Source organism: Narcine bancroftii, chromosome 7, assembly GCF_036971445.1.
Source record: "Narcine bancroftii isolate sNarBan1 chromosome 7, sNarBan1.hap1, whole genome shotgun sequence".
In the NCBI taxonomy this organism is placed as follows: domain Eukaryota; kingdom Metazoa; phylum Chordata; class Chondrichthyes; order Torpediniformes; family Narcinidae; genus Narcine; species Narcine bancroftii.
Genome location: NC_091475.1, coordinates 192785506 through 192809058, shown reverse-complemented (window position 1 = coordinate 192809058; position 23553 = coordinate 192785506). Strand labels below are relative to the sequence as shown.

The window sequence follows — 23553 nt, the reverse complement described above, 5'->3', positions numbered from 1 at the left end:
TTTCTGATAACTTCAAATATGTTTTCATCACCAATAAAATATCTGATATTTTCAGGTAAATGGGTGGACTACTTTAAAAAGTAAGGCTTCATTATTTCAGGTTAACATCAACTTAATTAGCAACTGATTAATGAAAACATGAAGCGTGCTGCAGATTTTGTGGATAACATGCTGTACCATAAAGGGGCTGATGCATGAGAGCCCTCTAAGAAATTTTAACCACAAATCAGAAAGAATTATTACATACTTGCTCCATCTCCTTATTTTTGTTGGCTACCTGCCGCATCATCATCTCTTTGTTAGCGTCCAACTTTAGACAAAGCTCTTGAGTGGATGTGAGGTCAGTGAGAGCTGTGGTCTTTTCAGTCTGGACCTGACGAAGTCCTTCTTCCAGCTTCATTATCAGTTTATTAAGTGAACAAACCTGGGTTTTGTAGGCATTTCTTGCAACCTCTTGCTATAGAGAAAATGCATTTCTATTTATTTATTTAAACATGTACTACAGAATAAGTAATCTTTGTTTTAAATAATCATGTTGCCTTATAGTACAGAAGGAAGTCAGGTCCAGACAAGCTATCTAGTTAGTTTGATTCCCTGAACCTCTCACCTTCACCTTTGAGCATGTATCCATTCCCCTTATGAACATTACAATTGAATCTTTCCTCACTACTACCCCTGATCGTGCCAAAATACTTTTTGCATAACCTTGTGTCAGATTTGATGATTTTCCCCAATCTTCATTTTGTGATTCCTGGTTCTTAACCTTCCACTAATAGGAACAGTTCTTCCCTATCACCTGTCTGTACCTTCATGAATTAAATACCCCTTCAAAATCTCCTCTGTTCCAAAGAGAACGACAGCATCTCAACCTCAGAAACATGTTAGAAAATACGTTTTGCAAAATCTCAAAAGTACTTGCACTTTTTCTTAGAAGTGCCAACCAGAGGTAAGCAGAACCAGAGTTTTACATTTATCATGTTCTTGTTCTTCTTACCTCTATTTTCAAAACCCACCTCTTTTTTAAAAAAATTCTTAACCTAACCTGCTATACTCAACAAACTTTCCATCTCCAAATATCTCTGTTCTGTAGTCCTTTTCAAACTATGCCTTCATTTATATTCTTTATACAAATTTTTCCCACAAAATTGTAACACTGTGTTTCTCAAGCATTAAATTTCATCTGGCTATTATTCACATTTTCAACCATCTTACTCATATCTCCTAAGTTTATTAGTGTATAAATATAAATGCTTTGTGAAATTACATGAAAATACAGGATTAGCAAATGGTGAATGCTATTCCTAAATTCAGTGTCTGGACATTATCCTGAAATAAATAAACAATTATAAATTTGCAAAAAATACCCAATAAAATGCTACCACTTTTATATTCTTGATAATAAGAACCTATTTAAATAGCAAAATAATTACTGAAATCATTAACTTATTATGACAGTATTATGCAAATTGAAAGTTTACTATACATGTAATGATAAACCACGTCCTACCTCCTCATTTTCTTTTTCAAATGAATCAAGTTTTTCACACATTCTTCGGTTGTCAGATTTAGCTGCAACAAGCTCCAGCTGAATTGAATTGAACTCTCCCTCTATTTGTCGGGCTTTCAGTTCCCACATCTCTGTCTGTGCATTTGATCTACGAACTTGTTCCAGCAGATTAAAATTTTCATTTTCCTATTAAATTTAAAAGCCACAATGACTTTCAAAAATAAATCATTAAGCATGACTGCTACCACCCTGATAACATCTAATCAATCCATTGTCACAGAAAACATAAAATATCACAATGTAATTAAGTGAAGAAAGCAGCACTCAGATGCCCATTCTACTTCGATCTGCCATGAAAATACTACCAGGGATCATGAGTTCCAATGCCTACAACCAAGTTCCTTATTTATCCTTAATCAACCTAAAAAGAATTAATGCAGCCACATCAATTTACCAAATATATTGTTGTACAAGATCTACAAGGTATGGGTCAGCCACTTACTTCAGCATCCACAATAAGGGCTGCAAATTTAGCCAAATCCAGTAAGTGGATGGATAGATTAACCTTCTCAGGATAAAAAGCCATTTTTTGGTTTTTAATACTTATTTTTGGAAAAATTCTGACCAGAGATAAATTTAAAAGAGAAATGGGAGGACTCTGGAAGAAATACATCTTCACAAATTTCTTCTCCCAAATTAATGACATTGATGTAGTATTTTTCACAGCCCTAGCATAAGTCACAAGCTACTACCAGTGGAATATTTCTTAAATTAGTCACTTTTGTAGCAGAAATCCATTGTGCTCACTGAGACATAGTCAATGAAGAGATCATACAGCCTTCCACAGCTTCAAATTTAAAACTGTTTCATGGATGTTATGATCCCAGAGGACCCTAAAACCTAGCAGCAATAGATATTCACCAAGACAAATTACTTAAATTGCTTTTAATTATCTTTTAAAATGAAAATAGATTCACACTTTAACTTATCACTATTAACTTACTTAACCCCCTTCTAATTCTAAGTGCACATGTATTTAATATGTGTGTAAGTTCAGAAAAGTTCTTTGGTTCACAGTCCAATCTCACTTCTCATTCCTCCGAGTTCACTGGTCACAGGCAATTCTTATACTGTGCACAGAATTTAACATTTATAAAGTTTACCAGGCTTTGGTGCTTGAAAGGTAAATGGTTACCATTCAGTAAGGTTCTTGTTAGTTTTCAGAGAGAGATTTGTTATTCCTTTTACTTCCATCAGCTACTTCAGTGTCTTGTCAAAGAAACTTGCCCCGTCAGGGTTCTCCAGATGACAACCTCTTTCTTTCAGGTCACCACAGAGTTCCTTCTTGTTTCTCTTATTCCAAGTGAAACATTAGACAGCCAGTCCTCTCCTCTTGCATGAACCACAAGGGCTTTGATCAGGCCGTCTTCCAAAATGGATCATTCTACAAGCTTGTGAGCTTGTCCTGTTCCAGTCCAGCTGCTGTCTGCTGGCTGTAACACTGCAGAACTGATCTCTGTATCTCCCTCTCTCTCTCTCTGAGAGAAAACCTGTTTTACTCTCTCTGCTTGCAAAACCAGATGACCCTCTTACAACAGCAAGCTCTCTTCCAGACAATATCTGGCTCCAACAAGCTCTTTCATCTGTTGCCTTTTGTAAATAACAATCCATTAGTGAAGTCACTTAAGCACTTTTCAAAGCTCTTGCAAAAGTTCTGAGGCCCCAATATGTCTAACATGAGGCAGATCTTCAGTATTTAAAATAAGATCCATTTTAAAGTGTTTGTATGTAACCTACTCTAACAAACCTTACCTAATTTATCTCCCAAAAACATATCTATATACTGTCACACCTTCCCCCTATAAAAGAATTTTAACTCAAGTTAAAATTCAGTTATAACTAAACTGTCGTCAAAATCACAAAAGAGATAAAAATACACAATATAATATGTTATAATAAAGTAACCCAATGTTGAGAGTATTTCTATGATCAATTTTAAAATCTTGACAATCTGCTATCACATTATTTGTACCTCTGATATGATTAATTTGCATAATATATTCCTAATATTAAACTTCAGTTTAATAATCTTCTGTTTTTATTCTTCATTTTATTCAAAAACACTAGTGGATTGTGGTCAGTAAATATCACAATTGGTTCATGAGAGATACCAAGATATCTCTGCAGAGCAAATATTATAGATAAGTTCTTTCTCAATAGTGGAATAGTTCCTTTGATGAACATTTAATATTTTTTTGAAAAATAGACAACTGGATAGCAAATTTCATTATGTTTTTGCAATAAAACTGCACCTGCTGCTCCCTCACTGGCATCCACTGCTAAAGAAAATAGTTTGTCAAAATCAGGAGATTTTAAATACAGGGCAATGGCATAGCATCTCCTTTAAATTTTCTAAAGCTGTCTGACAAACTTTAGTCCACACAAATTTCTCCCCTTTCTTCAAAAGGTTGGTTAAAGGAAGAGTAATCCTCAGCAAAATTTCCTATAATATCCTGCCATTCCTAAAAATCTTCTCACTGCTTTCTTGCCATTGGGAATAGGAAACTCAGTAATTCCATTCACCTTAGCTTGAATAGGTGCAACTTTGCCATGACCAACTACATGACCCAAGTATGTAACAGTGACATTTGCAAATTGACTTTTTGCTAAATTAAGTTTGCTTCCCTCATATATTCTTCCCATGTGTCACTTTTTGTGACAGAGTCATCAATATAAGCATCTGTATGTATTAACGCTGGGATTACCAAATTAATCATCCTTTGGAAGGTAACACATTATACTCATATAAACTGGATGGAGTTACAAAAGCCGAAATATTCTTTCCTCTCTCAGTTAAAGGCACACACCAGTAACCCTTCAACAAATCCAACTTAGTAAGAAATTTAGCTTTGCCAATTTTATCAATACAGTCATCTATTCTTGGAATAGGATAAGCATCTGTTTTAGTTACTGAATTAATCTTCCTGTAATCTGTATAGAACCTAACAGTTCCATCTGGTTTCGGTATCAGAATACAAGGAGAACTCCACTCTGAGTTTGAAGGTCTAATAATATCATTTTTCAACATATATTTCATCTCCTGATCTATGATTTTACTCTTCTAAATATTTATTCTATATGGGGGCTGTTTTATGGGACTTGCTTCTCCCACATCTGCATCATGATAAAACACTGATGTCCTTTTTGGAACATCAGGAAACAAATTTGTATATTTCAAAATTAATTCTTTCAACTGCATTCATTCTTTGAACTTAAGATGGCCTGACTTTTCCTCCAAATTTTCCAAAATTGCTGTGTTAGACTGGCACACAGGAACCATGGTTTCTTTAAGGTTACCCTCACAAGCTTCTGTTTCCATAATCTTATGATCTCTAACTTCCACAACTCTGTCAACAACTAACACCTCTGATACAGATTGTTCTCCACTACCCTTATCCACATAAGTTTTCAACATATTTATGTGACAAACCTGAGTTTTATTCCTTTGATTTGGAGTATTAACAACACAGTTAACGTCATTCAGTTTTGATTCAACTACATACGGTCCAGAAAATCTAGCTCTCAAAGGATTCTCATGTGTTGGAAACAAAATCAAAATTTACTTCCTGTCTTAAAATTCCTCACGAGCTTTCCTGTCAAATAAACGCTTCATTTTACCCTGAGCCATTTCTAAATTCTCTTGAGCCTAACTCCACACTTTTTGTAACCTATCTTTAAATTTAGAAACATAATCCAGCAAGTTCAACTGCACATCCTCATTAACCCACTGTTCTTTTATAAACATTAAAGGTCCTCTAACCTGTTGTCCAAACACAATTTCAAAAGGGCTGAAACCTAATGATTCCTGCACAGCCTCCCTTGCTACAAGTAACAATAAATGAATACCTTCATCCCAATACTTTCCATTCTCCAAACAATAAACCCTCATCATATTTTTAAGAGTAGAATTAAATCTTTCCAAAGCTCCCTGAGTTTCAGGATTGTACAGAGATGAAATGATCTGTTTTATTCCCAACTCATAAATCAACTGCTGAAACAATCCAGACATAAAGTTAGATCCTTGATCACTTTGGATCTCTTTTGGTAATCCAAAAACTGTGAAAAATCTTTCCAGAGCCTTTACTACCATTTTGGCTTTAATATTTCTTAATGGTATAGCCACTGGAAATCTCAATGATGTACACATAATTGTTAATAAGCACCGATTCCCAGACTTAGTTTTAGGCAAGGGACCTACACAATCCACAATAACCTTAGTGAAAGGTTCAACAGGAATAGGTTGTAATGGAGCTACTGGAGGACCCTGGTTAAGTTTCCCCACAACCTAACAAATGTGACATGTCCAGCACCAATTTACAACATCCTTCCTAAAACCAGGCCAGAAAAATTGTATCAAAATCTTATTCATGGTTTTCTTTGCACTAAGATGACCACCCAAATGTGTTCTGTGGGCTAGATCTAATATTTCCTTCCGTTAATTTCTTGGAAAAACCTCCTGATGAATCTTCCCCCCCGCCCCCCCACCCCCCACTACTCTTCATTAGCAGGAATATCAAGAGGTCTCCATTTCCTTATCAAAAATTCACCCTTCAAGTAATATCCACAAGCCATTTCTTTAATCTCCTGTTCACTTACTGCTTTGTTCCTTAACTCAACAAGATCTGTATCTGTTTTCTGTTGTTGAATCAATTCTTTCCTTGACAAAGAGAAATTCTTACTCTCACAGTTACCCTGCTCTTTCAAAACTATTTCAGAAGCACTGGGCAAGTTTTTATCAACTGGATCTTCTTCAGATCTCATCATTTTCTTAGTCACAGACCTTGTTACAGCAAATGCAGGATACATCTCACAATCCTCTTTACCCTCATCCTTACTAGGCTGATTTGTTACAAAACTGACCCAACTTTATCCTCTGCCAAATCATTCCCTAATAAAAATGAGACACCCTGCATGAGTATCTTTGAAAATACTCCTACAACAGGTCCTTTAATTCTGAATTTAGCACTATATTGTGAAGAGATATTGACTCTACCTCACCTCCAACACTTTTAATCAAAGTTGTCTCCCGTGACAGTCCTTTGATCAAGAGTTAAAACACTTTCCAACAATGGTGACTAAGCAGCCCCAGTATCTCTAAGAATTTTAACTGGAACCTATGATTCTCCCTCCTTTACTGAAACCAACAAAAGGTTTGAAAACATCCCATGACATCTTACCAGGTTTGGAACATCTGCTCTCCATAAATTCAACTGTTTGAATATATGCTTCTTGTAAAACCTCCTTTTCTCGTCTCTTTTTCAATACTAAACAATTTGCAATAACATGACCAGGTTTCTTACAAAAATAACATACAAAACCAGAAGTTCTATCCATTCCCACTTTAGTTACCTTCATCTTTTCTCTTCACATTCTCTCCAGATTTAATTTCAGGTTTACTAGTCTGCTCCATATTAACCTTCCGAACAGGTTTTTATTAATCTGTTCCACATTAACTCTCTGAAAAGGCCTACTATTCTGGAATGGATTTTTGTGAATTAGAGCAAATGTGTCCTCTAATCTAGCCGTTTTCTGCCATGTCCCCACGTCTCTCTCATCCAAATATAATTTAATCTCATTTGAAACACACCTTTTAATTTCCTCAATTAATATCAATTCTCTTAATTTGTCAAAATCATTATTTATTCCTTTTGAGGCATACCAACAGTCAAAACATGCAGATTTTCCCAGAGCAAAATCCATACAAGATTGATTCCACGTTTTCATGAAACTCCTAAATTTTTGTCCATATGCTTCTGGAACCAACTCATAAGCTTTCAATACTGCTTGTTTAACAGTATCATAATTTGCCACTTGCTCTGTAGTCAAGCTGGAGGATGCAATTTGTGCTTTTCCCTTCAATTCCCATTTTTTGGCCATCTTAGCTCTCAGAAACCTTTTCAAAAACCTGAAAATATGTATCAACATCTCCCTCATAAAAAATAGGAAATAGATTTACCCCTCTACTAGCCAAAAACCTCAACCAAGGAGTTACAGCCTCAATTCTCTTACCTCCCTCCATCTCAATTTTTATCTTCTTTATTTGAAACTGTTTGTCCTTTTCAATCTTTTCGAAGTAATATTTTCATTGTCTTTCATAATCCTCCCTTTGGTTTTCAGCCCCTTTTTTTGTTTTTCAGCCCCTCTTTTTTGTTTTCCAGCCCCTTTTTTTGTTTTCCAGCCCCTCTTTTTTTGATTTCCAGCCCCTCTTTTTTTGATTTCCAGCCCCTCTTTTTTTGTTTTCCAGCCCCTCTTTTTTTGTTTTCCAGCCCCTCTTTTTTTGTTTTCCAGCCCCTCTTTTTTTGTTTTCCAGCCCCTCTTTTTTGTTTTCCAGCCCCTCTTTTTTTGTTTTTCAGCCCCTCTTTTTTGTTTTTCAGCCCCTCTTTTTTTGTTTTTCAGCTCCTTTTTTTGTTTTTCAGCCCCTTTTTTTGTTTATCAGCCCCTCTTTTTTTGTTTTTCAGCCCTTCCTATTTTTGTTTTTCAGCCCCTCCTTTTTTTGTTTTACAGCCCCTCATTTTTTTGTTTTTCAGCCCCTCTTTTTTTGTTTTTCAGCCCCTCTTTGTTTTTCAGCCCCCCTTTTTTGTTTTTCAGCCCCTCTTTGTTTTTCAGCCCTTTTTTTGTTTTTCAGCCCCTCTTTTTTTGTTTTTCAGCCTTTGTTTTTCAGCCTCTTTCTGCTTTTCAGCCTCTTTCTGCTTTTCAGCCTCTTTCTGCTTTTCAGCCTCTTTCTGCTTTTCAGCCTCTTTCTGCTTTTCAGCCTCTTTCTGCTTTTCAGCCTCTTTCTGCTTTTCAGCCTCTTTCTGCTTTTCAGCCTCTTTCTGCTTTTCAGCCTCTTTCTGCTTTTCAGCCTCTTTCTGCTTTTCAGCCTCTTTCTGCTTTTCAGCCTCTTTCTGCTTTTCAGCCTCTTTCTGCTTTTCAGCCTCTTTCTGTTTTCAGCCTGGTCTGCCTCATATTGTCTCTATTTTTCAGCCTCCAACACCCTCCGTTTTTCTCTTTCTTCTTCCACACTCTGTTTTTCTCTTTCTTCCACATTCTATTTCTCTCTTTCTTCTTCCACCCTCAATTTTTCCAATTCCAATTGCAACTCAACAAATCTATCCTCTGGAAAACTTTCTAAGTCTTTCTCAACAAAATTTCCCTTACATATATAACATTTCACTATAATCTTCTGTATTTGTATTTTCCTCATCCAATGCTTGACCAGTCAGTTTTAATGCCTTAGAAATAACCATCACTTCCTCTTTTCCCTTGCTCTGCAGCCCTGCAGGTGATGGTTGTGACAAAAATGTATCAACATCCATTGCTGCTGTTTTTCCACACACACACTTTAAATTAGCTTGAAAATAAAACAATTAACTAATAAATCACAAAAACTCCAATTTTCAATCCAAGACGAGACCCCATAAAATGTTACGAGCCCAGAGGACCCCAAAACCCAGAAGCAATAGATATTCACCAAGACAAATGATTACTTAAACAAAAGTTGCTTTTAATTATCTTTAAACATGAAATTAGAATGAAATTTTAACTTATCAGTATTAACTTAACTAACCTAACTTAACCCCCATCTAATTCTAAGTGAACGTGTATGTAATATGTGTGTAAGTTCAGAAAAGTTCTTGGTTCACAGTCCAATCTCACTTCTCATTTCTCCAAGTTCACTGGTCACAGGCAATTCTTATACTGTGCACAGAATTTAACATTTTATAAAGTTTACCAGGTTTTGGTGCTTGAAAGGTAAATGGTTACTGCTAAGGAAGGTTCTTGTCAGTTTTCAGAGAGAGATTTGTTATTCCTTTTACTTCCATCAGCTACTTCAGTGTCTTGCCAAAGAAACTTGCCCCGTCAGGGTTCTCCACATGATAACCTTTTTCTTTCAGGTCACCACAGAGTTCCTTCTTGTTTTTCTTATTCCAAGTGAAACATTAGACAGCCAGTACTCTCCTCTTGCATGAACCACAAGGCCATCTTCCAAAATGGAACATTCTATAAGCTTGCGAGCTTGTCCTGTTCCAGTCCTAGCTGCTGTTTGCGGGCTGTAACACTGCAGAACTGATCTCTGTATCTCCCTCTTTCTCTCTCTCTCTCTCTCTGAGAGAAAACCTGTTTTACTCTCTCTGCTTGCAAAACCAGATGACCCTCTTACAACAGCAAGTTTTCCTCCGGACAATATGCGGCTTCAACAAGCTCTTTCATCTGTTGCCTTTTGTAAACAACAGTCCATTAGTGAAGTCTCTTGAGCACTCTTCAAAGCTCTTGCAAAAGCTCTGAGGCCCCGATATGTTTAACATGAGGCAGATCTTCAGTATTTAAAATAAGATCCATTTTAAAGTGTTTGTATCTAACCTACTCTAACAAACCTTACCCAATTTATCTCCCAAAAATATATCTATATACTGTCACACTGGTCACTTGATTTGGCATCACTCATATTATAAACAGATCCACTCTATCTTTGCAGATGGTATGCAATAGCTAAAGTAAATGAAAACTAACTAGTTTCAGTATCACATATCTGAAGGTGAAATATCAGCCCCAAGATTCTTTTCTCTCCTGTTGGTCCTGCCAAATAGAAATTTAGAGTCCTTATTAATTTAACTACATTAATTGGTGCCTTTCATTCCTTGTAAATGAGTAAAAAGTTGAGGTAACTTCAATAGTCACTGGCAATGCATTCCCCAAGTCCTTTTGTGGGAGACTGTGGTGGTGCGCATCACCTTGCTCGAGAATCTTGTCCTGACACTACTCCACAGAACATTAATGGAATTGGTCCATAGTCTGAATGTCAGCTATGACCTTTTACAAGGAACTGCCATTTCACCCTAGCTTCCATCTGCTGAGAAGTTTTACAAGCCGTTGTTGCTCCAGCTCTCGGCTTCAAACTTTAACCATATTAATGAGTAAAACAGCATTGGTGAGGAGAGATTTCTTCAGCCAGAGAGTGGGGAATCTATGGAATTTGTTTCCACAGATGGCTGTGGAGGTCAAGTCACTGAGTATATTTAAAGCAGAGGTTGATAGATTATTGATTAGTAAGGGTGTAAAAAGGTTAAGGGGAATAGGTAGGAGAATGAGGTTGAAAGAAAAAAATACATCAGCCATGATTTGAATGGGAGAATAAACTTGATGGGTTGAATGGCCCAATTCTGCTCCTAATAAAAATGACAATCTGAGTTCCTAATTAAGTCGTTAAATACTATTGCAAAAATTCTCAATTGCAGACTATACATGGTTTTACAGATTCACATTGGTTCCCAGCAGAGCAATCCCTATCAATCCCAATCCTCCTTTTATTTCACTGTATATGTGCAATCTATTCTCTCATACACCCAGTGACTCCACTTTTGATTCATTTGACACAACTGTGATGGATAAATAACAACAGCCAATATATCTTTACCTCCTGGTAGAGACTGGTTGAGTTCCTCCAGCATTTACTGTGTGAAGCCAATTAATAAGACAGCACATCTTTGAAATATAGCAGGGAAATAGAGCCCCAGGCTAAACCACACAATCACAAGAGAATGTGCAAACTCTGCAGTAAAAGCACCTAAATCCAGGTGAATGGACCTGTGAAGCAGCAACACTAACTGCTGTACCACAGTATTTCCCAGAGAGGTAATACACACTGTTCTGAGGGTTTTATTTTTAAGTTAAGACTATGTTGTATGATTTTGTTCCATAGGATTCAAATTCTATTACTTAAAATGGCAAAAGGTGTCAACAAAAATTATCTGACTCTCCACCGTGCTGCCCATTGAGTGGATAGGATAAAGATTAGGCACGTAACTAAAGCACATGTGCAATTCAAAAATACAAATAGAACCTCATGCTTCATGAGCAGCTAGATGTGTTTTTTTTTTATTGACCTAGCTTCTTGGAAATACTGACCTTACAGCTAAGCATTTTCTCCACCTTGGATATCTCATTGATATAATCCTGGACATTGGTCTTCAATTTTTTATTCTCTTGAATTAATTCTTCCAGTTTGTGGTTTGCTGCCTGTAACAAATACATCTGTTCAATTAAAATAGACCAAACCTACAAATTATCAGAATTTTGTTATTTCCTTAAATGGAAATTGCTTTAGGTTTAACAATGCAATCTCAACCAATATGGGTAAAACTTAGTAAACAAAAAAATCAGTACGAAAGTGATAAATGTGAGGAGGTACACAACATGACCTCTATAGGTTCATGCATGTGGCCTTTGGAGACTTCACAGAAGGCAAATAAAAACTCAGACCTCTACTTTCTGCCACTTAATATGTCAGTGGGCTTGGGACTACAAGGAAGTTAACTTCTCAATGAGTGAGGTTTTCCTTTTTGGTAGTAGCCTCTGTTAGACCTGAGCATAGAACCACTTTTATCCTGCAGATTTTCTTGACCCCCATGGCTAACATTTAAAATAAGAATGATGAGTTTGCTGTTTTCAGATTTAATGAAATCTGGCTAAGATCAAATAAAAAACAATATAAATACATTCCCCATTATGGTAAGTTTTGTGAATAAGTAGATACAGAGGAATTCTTCTTTGGCTTGGCTTCGCGGACGAAGATTTACGGAGGGGTAATGTCCACGTCAGCTGCAGGCTCGTTGGTGGCTGACAAGTCCGATGCGGGACAGGCAGACACGGTTGCAGCGGTTGCAAGGGAAAATTGGTTGGTTGGGGTTGGGTGTTGGGTTTTTCCTCCTTTGTCTTTTGTCTGTGAGGTCAGTGACTTTTGTCACTATTAACATATTTCTTCTTTGGCTTGGCTTCGCGGACGAAGATTTATGGAGGGGGTAATGTCCACGTCAGCTGCAGGCTCGTTGGTGGCTGACAAGTCCGATGCGGGACAGGCAGACACGGTTGCAGCGGTTGCAAGGGAAAATTGGTTGGTTGGGGTTGGGTGTTGGGTTTTTCCTCCTTTGTCTTTTGTCTGTGAGGTCAGTGACTTTTGTCACTATTAACATATTTCTTCTTTGGCTTGGCTTCGCGGACGAAGATTTATGGAGGGGGTAATGTCCACGTCAGCTGCAGGCTCGTTGGTGGCTGACAAGTCCGATGCGGGACAGGCAGACACGGTTGCAGCGGTTGCAAGGGAAAATTGGTTGGTTGGGGTTGGGTGTTGGGTTTTTCCTCCTTTGTCTTTTGTCTGTGAGGTCAGTGACTTTTGTCACTATTAACATATTTCTTCTTTGGCTTGGCTTCGCGGACGAAGATTTATGGAGGGGGTAATGTCCACGTCAGCTGCAGGCTCGTTGGTGGCTGACAAGTCCGATGCGGGACAGGCAGACACGGTTGCAGCGGTTGGTTGGGGTTGGGTGTTGGGTTTTTCCTCCTTTGTCGTTTGTCAATACAGAGGAATAATTTATTCTAATCAGCATCTCTATTCACCTTGTTCCTTATGATAAACTGCACCACTGCTGATTTGTTTTTTTAGACTACAGTTTAGAAGGCATATTTAATTGGATACATAACTGGCACATAGACATGTTGCATAAATTATTCTGAAAATCAAACAAAAATTGCAGGTACTGAAAATATGAAACTAAAATTAAAAAATGATACCAACATAGCAAGTGAGGTAACATCTGCAAAGAGAGGTGCACACATTAATCTTCATCCTATGCATTTTCTGCTTTTGTTTCAGAAGTTAGTCCTGGACAAAAAGGTATCTCTAACAGTGTATGAACACAAACTGGACAGTTGATTAGGCCTGTTCCACCACAATAACATCAGAAACTTGCCTCCCCATTTCTGTTCAAAATATCTGACATCTACAAAAATTTATTAATTTGAATAGTCTTCTCATGTGCTAGTATCAACCTGCATAATTTTCTATTTTTCACATTTCTATTAACTATAAAAAGTCAAAGGAAAATGGGGAAAAGTGCAAGTGCTTAATTGTCAGCTTCACTTATCCACTTTTGTTCATTAATCTTTTAAGATTTAATCAATCTCACGCTGGTAAATTCTAATTTTTTTGAGAATGAAATCAACTTGCATTACAATTTAAATTAAAAATGCTTCTTATTTCATCCTCAAATAACTGGCTCCTTTTAAGATCTCTTTCCTTTGCCCTGGATGTTTAAATTTAGACATTCGCCATTTTGGCCCATGAACCTATGCCGCCCAATTATACCCAATTAACCTAAAACCTCAGGAGGCTCCAATTCCTCAGTGATTAGAGATATTGCAACCAGGGATCACGAGCTTGTTCCTCACTGGGGCCTATTTCTGTGAGGGGAGCTAGACAAAGTGGCAACTCTTTCTTCCTTAAGGTAAACAAAGTTAAAGAATTTCCTGTGTGTTGCATTCTAAAAACCCTCATGTTTCAAATGGTGGGAGTAAACTGGAGCCCCCATGCAGACACAGAGAGAACGTACAGACAGCTTGGGATTTGAACCCCGGTCCTGATTGCAGACGAAGCAACATGCTAACTGTGCCACTCCTTTGACCGAATAAATTCTTCTTCTCTATTTACTTTTATAAAATTTACTGTACTATCTATCTGATCTTGCTTTGTACCTGTGCAGTAGCTTTTATGATTTTTCTTCCTCATTATTTTCATCTCTTGCCATTAAAATACTTTGGTTCATGTTTCTTGGATCTCAAACTTCACCACAATGAACTTCAATCAAAATATTCTTCCCATTCACTTAATTCCCCAATATTTGTCCGCAAGTACACAATTTACTTTGACTTCTGATTTCATATCATCTTCTTTTCTTTCTTTTTTTAAAATATTTTTATAGAGTTTAACATATAAACACACACAAAATTTTAAGGAAAACACATAACAAGACATCTCAGAAACCTACAAGTAGAAAATAAAATGGATGGAACAACATTAGCTAGTTCCTTAATCCATGTGAAAAACAAGTTATTGGAATTAATCTATGATAACCATATTGAAACCCATATTTACCAAATTAATCCAAATAAAAATTTATAAGAAGAAAAAACAAAACCTAAAAACTAAATCTAATGTATCCTCCCCCTCTAATCAAGGTAACCTTTGTAAAAGAAAAGGGAAATTATGTATCGGATAGCGATCTCCAGACATCAGACAGAGAATCTCCAAAACATTAAAAATTCTTAATTCTTCCAATCATGATAATATTCTATAAATGGGCCTCACATCTTTACAAATTGAAACTTTCTATCTTTAATGTATTATCTCATGTATGGGTAGGTGAAGAGTCATCTTTCCATCTCAATAAGGTTGCTCGTCTGGCTATCAGTGTGGTAAAGGCTAAAACTTTCTCCTAAGTTGCAGACAGAGGTAGGTATATCTGACTCAAGTGAAAAACCAAAGAAATTAATGGACATGATTCTATTTTGATCTTAAAAATCATCACCTTCTGAATGCCACTGAAACAATTTTGATACAACTCATTGTTATATATAATGAAAACGTCACACTCTTATTTAGTGCCCAAGGGAACATTTTCTTTTATATTTTTACTTTGCATCTGAGATTCCAAGTAATTAATATGCAAAAGATTCCCTTTACTTTCCTAATTCTGGAAGTTCATGCAAACATTCATGCATGCATGTTGCCGAATGCCTTGAAATATTAATTATGTACAAGATACACTTGACAAACTGATATCTGCTGTGATGAAGTGCTTCAAGAGGTTTGGCATGACTAGAATGAACTCAGACCCAAGTAAAGATGTGGACCTATTCTCACAATCACAGCAGATGCAATGTCATTGGTTTTCCCTTCATTCCTGATCACCTGTACAACAGCAACATGAACATCAGGCTACTCTCTTCATCAACCTCAGCTCAGGTTTCAATACCATTATACCCTCAAGTACTAGTCAACAAGCTCCAAAACCTGGATCTCTGCACTCTCCTCTGCAGCTGGATCCTTGACTTCCTCATTGGAAGACCACAGTCAGTACGAATTGGAAACATCTTCAACTCACTGACAACCAACACAGGTGCCCACTATTCTACACCCATGACTGCAAGGCTAGGTACAATTCAAATGCCATCTACAAATTTGCTGATGACACCATGGTTGATGGCAGAGTCACGCACCAATAAGGAAGTGTACAGGAAGGAAACAGATCAGCAGGTTGAGTGGTGTCACAACAACAAACCTGTACTCAGCATAAACAAAGCTAGGTGTTGATTGTGGACTTAGGGAGGCGGTGTCTTAAGAATGCCTCTATTCTCAAGGACCCTCACCACCCAGGCCATCCCCTCTTCACACTGCTACCATCAGGAAGGAAGTACAAGAGGTACAGTTTCTTCCGCTCAGCCATCAGACTTCTGAATGGCCAATGAACCCCAAACACTACCTCACTTTATCTTCTTTTTGAATTAATTTGTTTTTAAAATGTAATTTCTAACAATATTTGCATCTGTAATGTTGCGGTTAAACAACGAATTTTGTGATATATTCATGGCCATAAATTCTGATTTTGATCTGCTCAGTGCTGTGCAATTATTTTCACTAGATTTCAGGATTCCATAAGTCAGTTTTTAAATGTTCCCTATCATGAATCAGTTCACTTTCAATTACACTACAAACTCTATAACACTTAGAAAAATTAATAAAACAATATTTTGGGCAATTTATCTGCTCCAGATATCTATAAACAATAAACAGTTTTACTCCAGTTATCATATTGCTAAAATTCTATAGTGCACTGAACAGAGAAAAATGCCTGTCTGTACTATTACAATGCCATTTTTTCTTGTAATTCAGTAACTCTGAATATTATCTATATTTTGTACGTATTACCTTTTTTTAAATGTACAATATTTTTTTAAACAAAGGACCTGATTAACTGCAAGTAAGAATTTCAATGCATGTGCACTTTGACAATAAATATATTATCATTATCAAACTTTGCAAAAGTACAGTTAGATTGTCAAAGGAGGACATATAAGGGGTTAACCTTGTATGGTACTGTGGCCTAAAGGTATTTAAACATAGAAACATAGAAGACAGGAGCAGGAGTAGATCATTTGACCCTTCGAGCCCGCTCCGCCATTCAATGAGATCATGGCTGATCTTAAGTTCAGTACCCCGTCCCCGGCTTCTCTCCGTGACCTTTAATACCCTTATACTGAAGAAATAGATCTAATTCCCTCTTAAATATATTTAATGAACCTGCCTCTACTGCCCTCTGTGGCAATGAATTCCACAGATTCACCACCCTCTGGGTATAGAAATTCCTCCTCATCTCGGTCCTAAATGGTTTGCCTATTATCCTCAAACCATGGCCCCGGGTTCTGTATTTTCCCATTATTGGAAACATCCCAATCTGCATCCATTCTGTCCAGTCCTGCCAGAATTTTATATGTCTCTATGAGGTCCCCTCTCAATCTTCTAAACTCCAGCGAGTACAATCCCAATTTGCACAATCTTTCCTCACAAGTCCTTCCTGCCATTCCAGGTACCAGCCTGGTGAATCGCCTCTGCATTCCCTCCATTGCAAGAACATCCTTCCTTAGATCAGGTGACCAAAACTGCACACAATACTCCAGGTGGGGTCTCACCAAGGCCCTGTACAGCTGCAGTAAGGTATCCTTGTTCCTATACTCAAACCCTCTTGATATGAAGGCCAACACACCATTTGCCTTTTTAACCGCCTGCTGTACCTGCTTGCTCGCCTTCAGAGACTGGTGTACAAGTACCCCTAGGTCTCTCTGCATTTCCCCATCTCTTTATCTATTGCCATTCAAATAGTAATCTGCCCTCCGGTTTGTATTACCAAAGTGGATAACCTCACATTTATCCACATTGTAGTGCATTTGCCATGTATCTGCCCAGTCCCTCAATTTATCCAAATCACACTGGAGCTTCCTGACCCCCTCTTCCGTGCACACAACCCCTCCTAGCTTAGTGTCATCTGCAAATTTAGTGTAAGGTGCACCTTTAGTATTTCAGGAATAGGAAAGGAACAAATTTGGATGAGGCCAGTCTGAACAGTAGCCACCTGACAAGCACAGATTGCCATGAAAGCTGGGTCTTTGCACCACCTCTGCAAATGGATCCTTGACTTCCTCATTGGAAGACCACAGTCAGTAGGAATTGGAAACGTCTCCTCCCATACTGATAATCAACATTGGGGAACCTCAAGGATACACGCTTAGCCCTCTGCACGACAGTCATCGGCAGAATCACAGATGGCAATGATGAAGTGTAGAGAAAAAATTAGCTGGATCAGCTAATTTAATGATGTCACAACCACCTTGCTCTTAACATTAGCAAAACTAAGGAGCTGATTAGGAGCAGATAACATCAGTACCTTCAAAACAGTGCAATCATTATGGAATGAGAACTACAATCTCAAAAAATGGGAGTACAATTTAATATTTTCTAAGACGGCAAGCAGAAACCGCCCATGTATATTCTATTCTATTTGGCTTGGCTTCGCGGACAAAGATTTATGGAGGGGATAAAAGTCCACGTCAGCTGCAGGCTCGTTTGTGGCTGACAAGTCCGATGCGGGACAGGCAGACACGGTTGCAGCGGCTGCAGGGGAAAATTGGTGGGTTGGGGTTGGGTGTTGGGTTTTTCCTCCTTTGCCTTTTGTCAGTGAGGTGGGCTCTGCGGTCTTCTTCAAAGGAGGTTGCTGCCCGCCAAACTGTGAGGCGCCAAGATGCACGGTTTGAGGCGATATCAGCCCACTGGCGGTGGTCAATGTGGCAGGCACCAAGAGATTTCTTTAGGCAGTCCTTGTACCTCTTCTTTGGTGCACCTCTGTCACGGTGGCCAGTGGAGAGCTCGCCATATAACACGATCTTGGGAAGGTGATGGTCCTCCATTCTGGAGACGTGACCCACCCATGTATAACAAACTAAACAAATGACTAACTGCAGCTGCAATATATACAATTGGAAATGTCATATATTTGGAAAATTAGAAGTTACACAGAAGACTAAATTTAGCACAGACTGAATATGGAGCAAGGTAGTCAATAAAACGAATAAGCAGTTTACAAGTGATTAAAGTAATAGTTTTATCTGAAATTAGTGTAGTTCCAATAACACAGCTACTTTAACAAATATTTTGGCAGCTTAAAAATTGCCACAGAACCATCATGTGCCAGAACATGGAATTGCAAACTGACAAATAGCATACAGCAGCAATTATTTTAGAAAATTTACTGTTGTATCTTCAAATGACCCTAATAAATGTTTCAGCATGATTCATAGTATAAACCAGAAGGAGAAGGGATTTATAGAAACATATGAAATCATAAAGAAATAGATAGAATAGAGGCTGGAAAGTTGTTCCCACTGGCACGTGACATGAGATCGAGGTGACAGTGGGCCTTTTTATGATGCAACCCCAGCTCAAGGAAATAAAAGGTAAATTTACCTTTTATGACGACGGCCTATAATGAGGATCCAGCATTGCCTTTATGGAGAGCAGAGTCGAGAATCATATTCTGGAGCTGAGGGAGGCGGGGCGAGTGGTGCAGTAGTGCTGTGCATCACCATGACGTCCAACACATGCACCAGCAAATGAAAAATTAATATAGACATTCGCTCCCGCTCAAAAGAAAAAAAACTTTAGCCATCACTCATACAAATAGAGTGAGAGGCTCTGATAGTTCAGTAGTTAGAGCACTGGTCTTGTAAACCAGGGGTTGAGAGTTCATTCCTTGCTTGGGCTTCATTTCTGTGAGGAAGCTGGACAAAAGAATTTTATGTTTGTCAGATTCTAAACGTAGTATTACCTGACAAAAATGGAACCTTTACCTAATGATCCTTTAGAGACATATCGCGGTTGCTATTGCCCTATATCTGAGCACTTGGGCTGTAGGTTGATGACATCGTCACGAGATCATCAGCCAATCGCTTTCAGCGGCATTCATTTTATGGAGGAGGTAGAGCGACTACGCTCCACCTTTAAGTGTACCCCCAGCCGGATGGAAGATTGAGCGTATTCCAGCAGTCCATCCGACTTCAGTCTTTTTATGGAGGCAAGTGCAGTATGAAGAAGTACCCCCTTATGTTCCCCCTAAACTTTTCCCCTTTCACACTCTGGTTTGTATCTCACCTACCCTCAATGGAAAAAGCCTATCTATATTTACTCTGTCTATCCCCCTCATAATTTTATATACCTCTATCGAACCTCCTCACGTTCTTCTCTGCTCCAGGGAATGAAATCTTAACCTGATAAACTTTTCCCTACAACTCAGTTCCTGAAGTCTGGACAACATCCCAGTAAATCTTCTCTGCACTCCATCTTTCCTGTAGTTAGGTGACCAAAACTGCACACAATACTCCAAATTTGGCTTCACAAATATCTTGTACAACTTTATCATAATATCCCAACTCCTATACACAATAATTTGATTTATGAAGGCCAATATGCCAAAAGGTTGCTTTACAACCCTATCCACCAGTAACACCACTTTCAGGGAATTATGCATCTGTATTCCCAGATCCCTCTGTTTGACTGCACTCCTCAATGCCCTACCATTTACCGTCTATGTCCTTTCTTGGTTTGTCCTTCCAAAGTGCAACACCGCACACTTGTCTGCATTAAATTCCATCTGCCATTTTTCATCCCATTTTCCCAGCTGGTCCAGATCCTTCATGGCCCTCCAATCTTAGTGTATCTGCAAACCTGCTGATCCAATTTATTGCATCATCATCCAGATAATTGATACAGATGACGTCATCACAAGATCATCAGCCAGCCGCTTTCAGCAGCATTCATTTTATGGTCCAAGCACCAATCCCTAAGGCATACCACTAGTCACAGACCCACAGTTTGAGAAGCAATCTGTGGCAGGCTGCGCCAAAGGAAAACACAGGTACAATACTGTTTGGGGCAACACAGCTTTACTTCACTCACATAAATATCCAGTTGGCTGCTAGCTGTGCTTACAGTGGTCCTTGGGGAGAGAGAGAGAGCACACGGTCGGGACCTCAGCTTTATACCATGGGCCCTTTGGGCACGCCTGATGGTCAGATGACATTAGGCCGGGAGCCATGTCTCTAGGCCACCTGTTGGCCGAGTGATGTACCGCAGAGTATCATCACACAATCATCTACCATTATCCTCTGGCTTCTTCCATCCAGCCATTGTTGCATCAAGTTCATTACTTCACTTCGTCTTCTTCTCCCAATTTTCTTGTTTATTTTCATTGTGTGATGACATTGTTTAATGGGTTTAATGTATCATATATGTTGAACGTTGAGTGGGTGGGGGGGGTGAAGGAGGGAGGGAAGGGAAGGGGGGAAAGGGGAGAAAATGACACTGTGTATATTCAAGAGGGAAATATTTGTGTGTATTTTGGTCAGTATGGTTCATCGTGTGAAAAAAAAAGTTCACTTTCACCATGGATACTGAGCATCTGAACCTTCCTGACTAACCTCCAACGTGCGACCTTGTCAAAAGCCTTACTAAAGTCCATCCACATCCATTCCTTCATCAACTTTCCTGCTAACCTCCTTAAAAAACTCTACAAAATTGGTTAAACATGACCAAGGATGCAGAAAGCCTTGTTAACTATCCCTAATCAATTCCTAGCTTTCCAAATAATTTTATATCTATCTCTTAGAACACAATAATTTACCTACTTCTGATGTCAGGCTCACCAGCCTATAATTTCCAAGGTTACTTGGAGCCTTTTTTTAAAAAAAAGGAACACGAGCTACCCTCCAGTTCTCCATAACCACACCAGTGGCTAAGGACATTTTAAATATTTCTGCCAGAGTCCTTGTAATTTCTACACTAGTCTCATTCAAGGTCTGAGGGAATATCTTCAAGGCCTTGGGGTTTTATCCACCCTTATTTGCTTGAAGACAGCAAGCACTTTCTCCTCTTTAATTTGTACAGGTTCCATGTCCTCACTGCTCGTTTTCCTTACTTCCCTTGACTGTGTGCCCATTTCCTGAATGAATACTGATGGACAAAAACATGCAAGATCTTCCCCAATCTCTTTTGATTCTCTAAAAAGCCAACCACTCTGATCTTCAAGGGGACCGATTTTGTCCCTTACTATCCTTTTGATCTTAACATAACTTAGGATTTTCCTTCACATTGTCTGCCAAAGCAACCTCATGTCTTCTTTTATTCTTTCTGATTTTTTTCTTGAGGTTTTTCTTGCATTTAAAAATTAATTTAATCATATTTTCCATCCTTTCCCCACCCTGATATTGGTTTATCAGCTTGTCATTCCCTGCTTTATCCCTGCATCTCTTCTTAAATAAAGACACAACATTGGCATCTTCCAGTACCTCACCCGTGGCTAAGAATCCAAGATCTCTGTCAAGGTCCCTGCAATCTCTTCCCTTGCTTCCCACACTGTGCAATATACATTTGACTTGGTCAGGGCCCAAGGACTTTTACTGCTCAAGACTCCCAACACCTCCTCATTTATAGAATTGATGTATTTCAGGACATCACAGTTCCTTGAATTCCATGAGGGTCTCCGATACAGATACAAAGGGACCTCATCCAACTCCCATGGCTCCTTAAGGGAACCTCACTGGACATTCCTGCAGAAATGTCTAAAGTACTCCTGCGATGTTCTGCCTAATCAAATATGCAACTTTTTATGTTGGCATATGACTTTTTTGATTTCTTGTTAATCAGGAGTAGCCACAAGTCTTAACCAAGCTATAATAGAATCAAGGGTGCTCACATCAAGAGCAGAATCAGAGTGCAAACACCTTTAAGGAGGTCGGCAAAGTGTTTCTTCCAGCAGAAGTTAATTGTCTATATTAGCTTGATCAATTCAACCTCATTTTTCAGGCTTAGAATTTTTGGGGTCTAAAGATGAAGAATCTAGAAATTTTATGGCATGCAATGAGTTTTGTGTCTCCTGCATTCTTTCTACTCTGTTCTTTAAGACATTAATTTTCTTCTGGCTCTGTGCCTTCACATGCCAAAACAGCTTTTTCTTTTGTCTTGCAACATGGTGAGACTTAATTTATTGCCACATGTACTGTAAACCAGTCTTAGTACCACAATAAAAACACAGAACAGAATGCAGTGTTAGTACAGAACAAAAGCAGACGTGGGAGGTTAGTTCAGAAGGTTCAGCCACTGGATATTCAAGGACACCTTGTAAATTGGATCTGTAATTGGCTGCATGGGGGAAAAAAAATGGAGAGTGGTAGTGGATGGTTAATTCTCAGACTGGAGGCCTGTGATTAGTGGTATGCCTCAGGGATCTGTATTGGTACCATTGTTATTTGTTGTATATATCTATGATCTGGATGATAATGGGATGAATTGGATCAGCAAGTTTGCTGATGACAAAGATAGGAGGCGTTGTAGACAGTGAGGAAGATTTTCAAAGCTTGCAGAGGGATCTGGACCAACTGGGAGAATTGGCGAAAAAAAGGCAGATGGAATTTAATGCAGACAAATGTGAGGTGATGCATTATTGAAGGGCAAACCAGGGTAGGAGATATACAGTTAATGATAGGGCACTGAGTGCGGAGAATACATGGATGGGAGAGGTCTGAAAGGCTACTGAATTAAAGCAGGTCAATGGGACTAGTGAAATAATAGTCGGCACAGACTAGAAGGGCCGGATGGCTTGTTTTCTATGCTGTAGCATTCTATGGTTCCTTTAAGACTTTGAGAACAACAGGAAAGCAAATGTTAAATCTGGTGGTGAATTATCTCACAAGTGAATCTCCTTCTTGATGGGAGGCATGTTGAAGAGATTGCTACCAGGGTGGGATGAGTCTTTTAATATGTTCACTGCTTTTCTTAGGAAGCAGGAAGTGTAGATGGAATCAATGGATTGGGTGTTTTTGTGAGAGTTTTAACATTGTTTGCAACTTTCTGCAGCTTGTTGCGGTCTTGTGTGGAGTAGATCTCTACACAGTGATGCATTCTGATAGGATACTTTCAACCATGCATCCATAGAGGATGTGTGACACACCAAATTTCCTCAGGCTTCTGAGGAAATAGAGGTACTGGTGTTTTTTCTTGGTCATCACATCAATGTGAGTGGACCAGGAAATGTTTTTGTCCACTCAATGTGAGTGGACCAGGAAATGTT

General features: G+C 38.5%; 1 protein-coding gene across 5 annotated transcripts in view; it reads right to left on the bottom strand.

The window, feature by feature from the left end:
• The window catches only part of tsga10 (testis specific, 10), a 124660-nt gene that overhangs the window by 17063 nt on the left and 84044 nt on the right, over positions 1 to 23553 (bottom strand). For all 5 annotated transcript variants that reach the window (XM_069891848.1, XM_069891850.1, XM_069891849.1 and 2 more), the window contains 3 exons: positions 11453 to 11563; positions 1508 to 1693; positions 248 to 457 (listed from right to left, as the gene is read on the bottom strand). In XM_069891848.1, coding sequence (XP_069747949.1) covers positions 248 to 457; positions 1508 to 1693; positions 11453 to 11563 — 507 coding nt within the window. The remainder of the gene's footprint in view (positions 1 to 247; positions 458 to 1507; positions 1694 to 11452; positions 11564 to 23553) is intronic.